The sequence below is a fragment of the Melozone crissalis genome, unplaced genomic scaffold (assembly GCF_028551555.1).
Source record: "Melozone crissalis strain CALT ecotype California unplaced genomic scaffold, PUWL_Pcris_2 ptg000015l_1, whole genome shotgun sequence".
Lineage (NCBI taxonomy): Eukaryota > Metazoa > Chordata > Aves > Passeriformes > Passerellidae > Melozone > Melozone crissalis.
In genome coordinates, this window is record NW_026535793.1 from 1 (window position 1) to 5508 (window position 5508).

The 5508-nt window shown below is 58.2% G+C and overlaps 1 protein-coding gene across 1 annotated transcript; it reads left to right on the plus strand.

Moving 5' to 3' along the window:
• Positions 1 to 126: 126 nt before the first annotated feature.
• LOC128935116 (uncharacterized) lies at positions 127 to 2815 on the plus strand (the record flags this gene model as incomplete). Its single annotated transcript, XM_054273144.1, has 4 exons — positions 127 to 207; positions 1445 to 1621; positions 2330 to 2556; positions 2662 to 2815. Coding segments are annotated over 4 exons (639 nt in total), but the record flags the coding sequence as incomplete, so codon positions are not given.
• Positions 2816 to 5508: the final 2693 nt, after the last annotated feature.

Consider the following 5508-nt stretch of genomic DNA (forward strand, 5'->3'; position numbering starts at 1 on the left):
AATTCTGTTGATTTTTGGTACATTTGGATGGTTTCGGGGGAATTTTGGGTTAATTTGGTTGATTTTTGGGTTATTTTGGGTGAATTTGGGGTGAATTCTGTTGATTTTTGCCGTTTCCCTCCCCAGCTCCATTTGCAGCAGCGCCTGCGGTTCCTGAGCGCCGCCACCAGGGGGCGCCGAGCGGCGCTGAAACCGCTGCAGGAGCAGGTGGGGAGCAAACCAGTATGGACCAGTATGGACCAGTATGGACCACTAAGGCCCCCAGTCCCCTCCCAGTATATCCCAGTATCCTTCAGTCCATCCCAGTTTATCCCAGTTCCTTCCCTGTCCCTCCCAGTTCATCCCAGTTTGACACTAGCTGTGATCTCAATGCTCCCAGTCCCTCCCAGTATAACCCAGTCCCCTCCCAGTCTGTCCCAGTTCATCTCAGTTTGACTCCAGCTCTGATCCCAGTGCTCCCAGTCCCTCCCAGTTCCTCCCAGTCCATCCCAGTTCATCCCAGTGCTCCCAGTTTGACTCCAGCTGAGATCCCAGTAACTCCCAGTTTGATCCCAGTGCCCTCCAGTGTTCACAGTAACCCCAGTCCATCCCAGTATCCCCCAGTTCCTCCCCAGTCCCATCCCAGTACATCACAGTTCCCTCCCAGTCCCTCCCAGTATAACCAGTGTCCCCCAGTTCCATCCCAGTCCCTCCCAGTGCTCCCAGTTTGAGTCCAGCTCCGATCCCAGTGCTCCCAGTAACTCCAGTACGATCCCAGTTCCCTCCCAGTATATCCCAGTATCCCTCATTTCCCTCCCAGTCCCTCCCAGTGCTCCCAGTAACTCCCAGTTCCCTCCCAGTCCATCCCGGTTCATCCCAATGCTCCCAGTGTGAATCCAGTTGAGATCCCAGTATCCCCCAGTCCCTCCCAGTGCTCCCAGTTTGACTCCAACTGTGCTCCCAGTAACTCCCAGTTTGATCCAGTCCCTCCCAGTATAACCCAGCCCCTCCCAGCACCCTCCCAGTTCCATCCAGTATATCCCAGTATAACCCAGTCCATCCCAGTATCCGGCACTTCCCTCCCAGTTCCCTCCCAGTCCTTCCCAGTTCCCCCCAGTTCCATCCCAGTCCCCTCCCAGTATAACCCAGTATCCCCCAGTCCCTCCCAGTACAACCCAGTCCCCTCCCAGTCACTCCCAGTTTGACTCCAGCTCTGATCCCAGTGCTCCCAGTAACTCCCACTTCCTCCCAGTGCTCCCAGTTTGACTCCAGCTGAGATCCCAGTAACTCCCAGTTTGATCCCAGTGCCCTCCCAGTATAACCCAGTTCCCTCCCAGTCCATCCCAGTATAAACCAGTACCTCGCAATTCCCTCCAGTCCCCTCCCAGTATAACCCAGTTCCCCCCAGTCCCTACCAGTCCCTCCCAGTTTGATCCCAGTTCCCGACGTCTCTGATTGGCCGCAGGTTGTGGGCGTGGTGCGGGCGGGGCCGGGCTCGGCCCTTCCCCCTCTGGAGGGGGCGTGGCTGCGGCGCCGGCAGCTGGCACTGGGAGCACTGGGAGCACTGGGAGAGGAGCCCCGCCCCCCGGCACAGGCCACGCCCCCTCTGCGGGGGCTGGCACGGGAGATGGGCGTGGCACAGGTGGGGGAGGGGCTAAGGGGGTGGGGCAGGGCTTAAAGAGGGATAGGAGGAGCTTAAATGAGGGAGGGGCCTATACCAGGGGGAGAGGCCTATACCAGGAAGAGGGGCCTAACCCAGAGGGCTTAAATGGGGGAGGGGCTTAAACCAGGGGATTGGATAAAGTGGGGGAGGGGCTTAAAGTGGGAGGGGCTTAAAGGGTGGGGCAAAGGCTTGAGGGGTGGGACTTAAAGAGGGGGAGGGGCTTGAGGGGGAGGGAGGAGATTTAAGAGTGGGGAGGGGCTCAAAGGGGGAGGGCCTAAAACAGATGGCATCTAAAGAGAGGGAGGGGCTTAAAGATGGGGAGGGGAGGGGCTGAAAGGGTGGGGGAGGGGCTTGAGTGGGGGAGGGGCCTCGAGGAGGGAGGGGTTTAGAGAGCTAAGGGATGGGGGAGGGGAATGGGGGAGGAGCCAAAAGATGGGGAGGGACTTAAATTTAGGGGGAGGGGCTTGGGAGCAGGATTGGGGGAGGAGCTTGAAATGTGGGGGAGGGGCTGGAGGGAAAGGGGAGGAGCTTAAAGAGTGGGGGAGGGGCTTGGAGAGAGTGGGAGGGATTTGGGGTGGGGCTTAAATGGGGCTGAAAAGGTGGGGGAGGGTGCCGCCAATTGTGGGCGTGTCCTGCAGGGTTTGGGGGGCGTGGCCAAGCCCGCCCCCATCCCCTTGTGTCCGTCAGGGCTCGCTGCTGTCCCAGGCGGCCATCTTGCGTCAGCAGCTCCGCCAGGGGGCGCTGCGCCTGCGCCGGGGGGCGGGGCCTGTCCTGGGGGCGGAGACAGAGCCGCTGGCCCCACCCCCCCTCACCGTGGATGTGGCCGAGCTGCTGCCCCGGCTGCGATTGGTCAGAGAAGGCTGCGAGCAGCGAATCAGGGACTGGCCCCGCCTCCAGGAGCTCGTCAGCCAATGGTGAGGGAGGGGGCGGGGCCTGGAGGGAGAGAGGCCTGGAATGGGAGTGTGGCTCCTCCCACCCCAAGCCCCACCCCCTTTTCCTAACCCCACCCCTCTCCCCAGGTGGGCCCAGCCGGCTCAGTGGGTCCTGGCCACGCCCCCTGGCTGCGCCCCCTTCTCCCATTGGCTGCAGCGCTGGAGAGACGCCGCCCACGCCTTGCAGGCCACGCCCACCCCCGAGGAGGCCCCACCCACCGTTGGGAAGGGGGAGGAGTGAGCGGAGGAGGCTCCGCCCATCTGAAGCACTCTGGAGGTTCTGATTGGTTGGGAATAAAATGGTGTGGGGAAAGGGGCGTGGCCTGAGTCTGTGCTCATTGGGGGGACCTAAAATGTCCCCAAATGGCCCCAGAATGTCCCAAATGGCCCAAAAATTGCCCCAAAATGGCCCCAAATGGCCCCAGAATGTCCCCAAGTGTCCCCAGATGGCCCCAAAATGCCCCCAAATGGCCACAAAGGGTCCCTGGGGGGGTCCTGAGGTATCCCCAAGGTGTCTCCATGATGCTCCAATGAGGTTCCCAAAATGTCCCCAAGATGTCCCCAAAGTGCTCTCAGGGTGTCCCCACAGTGTCCTTCAGGTGTCCCCAAGGTGTCCCTGCGATGGCCACTGAGATGTCCCCAAAGTGTCCCCAAGAGTTCTTCAGGTGTTCCCAAAGTGTCCCTGAAGTGACCCTGAGATGTCCCCAAGGTGTCCCCAGGGTGGCTTCGAGATGTCCCCTAAAGTGTCCTCAAGGTGTCCCCAAGATGTCCCCCTAAACTGTCCCCAAGGTGTCCCAAAGTGTCCCCAAGGTGTCCCCTGCGGGTCCTAAAGTGCCCCTGCGATGGTCCCTGAGATGTCCCCAAAGTGTCCCCAGGCTCACTCCCATATCTCCCTCAAATGTCCCCAAAGTGTCCCCAAGGTGTCCTCAGGGTGTCCCCAAAGTGCTCTCAGGGTGTCCCCATGATGGTGACCCTGAAGTGTCCCCAAGGTGTCCCCCAGGGGTCCCCACGGGGCATCCTGAGGTGTCCCCAAAGTGTCCCCAGGGGGGTTCTGACAGTGTCCCCCTGGGGGTCTCAGAACGTCCCCAAGGTCTCCTCAAGGTGTCCCCAAAGTGTCCCCAGAGTGGTGGCTCTGAAGTGTCCCCAAAAGTGTCACCAAGGTGGCCTTAGGGTGTCCCCAAAATGTCCCCAGGGGCCTCCTGATGTGTCCCCTTGGTGTCCCCACGACAGCTCCCAAAGTGACCCCAGGGTCTGGGGTTCCCAGAACGTCCCCACAATGTCCCCAAAGTGTCCCTGAAATGACCCCGGGGGTTCCTGAGGTGTCCCCAAGGTGTCTCAGGGATGTCCCCAGGGTGTCCCTGAAGTGGCTCCAAAGTGTCCCCAAAGTGCTCTCTGGGTGTCCCCAGGATGTCCCTAAAGTGTTCCTGAAATGACCCCAGGGTGTCCCCAAAGTGTCCCCAAGGTGTTCCTGAGCTGGGGGTTCCTAAAATGTCCCCAAAGTGCTCTCAGGGTGTCCTCAAAATGTCCCCAAGGTGTCCCTCAAGTCTCCCCAAAGTGACCCCACAATGTCCCCAGGATGTCCCCAAAGTGTCTCTGAGGTGTCTCAGGGATGTCCCCAGGGTCACCCCAAGATGTCCCCAAGATGTCCCCAAGGTGTCCCCAAGGTGTCTCCAAGGTGTTCCCAAGGTGTCCCCAAAGTGTCCCCAGGATGTCCCCAAGGTGTCCCCAAGCTGCTCTCAGGGTGTCCCCAGGATGTCCCCAAAGTGTTCCCAGGGGGGTACCAAAGTGACCCCACGATGGCCGCCATGATGTCCCCAAGGTGTCCCCAGGGTCACTCCCAGATGTCCCCAGGGTGCTCTCAGGGTGTCCCCGAGGTGTCCCTGAAATGACCCCAGGAGTTCCTGAGGTGTCCCCAAGGTGGCCCCAGGGTCACCCCAAAGTGTCCCCAAAGTGCCCCAAGGTGTCCCTGAGGTGTCCCCAGGGTGGCCCCGCCCCATCCACGTCAGGGGACACCAGCAGGGGGCGCCCCGGGGCTCCCAGTGCATCCCAGTTCAAACCCTGTCCATCCCAGTTCAATCCCTGTCCATCTCAGTGCTCCCAGTTCAATCCCAGTTCCATTGCAGTCCATCCCAGTTCATCCCAGTGCTCCCACTGCATCCCAGTTCATGCCAGTGCTCCCAGTTGATCCCAGTGCTCCCAGTACATCCCAGTCGGTCCCAGTTTGTCCCAGTTAATCCCAGTCCATCCCAGTGACTCCCCCCAGTCCCTCCCAGTATATCCCAGTACAAAGCCGCTCTGTCCCAGTCCCTGCCAGTACAGAGCTGAGGAAAGTGAAGGGAGACGAGCACACATCCTGATTGATGAGCATCGATCTCTGATTTATTGATCCAGCTTACACACTTTTATAGTAGTGTTAATTAAGCTCATACGTATTGCAAAACCCAAGCTCATCAGTGGTTACAGATTACACACCAACCCCTCCTTTGTTTTCAATACCTGTGGTTTCTTGTTGAGGCTAATACTTGTTTTTCTCATCCTGTTGTTGACTTGTTATTGAGCACCCTTTTGAGGACTCCATGTGTTCCACCATGTTTTTCTCATCACTTTACTCAAGGACATGGTGTTTATTGTTGTTAAGGAAAAAGCCTGAGAACTTGCTGCTTACAGCTGCCTTTTACTTTTTAACCAGCTGTATGTGCTCATGGCCTTTCTATAAGCCATGTCTGAGCAAAATTCTCCAACATATTCCCCGTTTTTCTTTTTGCACAAGGAGGTTAGTCTGCAAGGTTTTTTCTATCATTCCACTGATCATATCTTGAATACAATTAAAAATACAAGGCAAAATAAGCAAAAGCATTAAAAGCACACTTAGTATCCCTATAGCAAATGTCACAAGGTTCCCCAGCCATGGTCCAAGCAATGGCTTTTACCCCA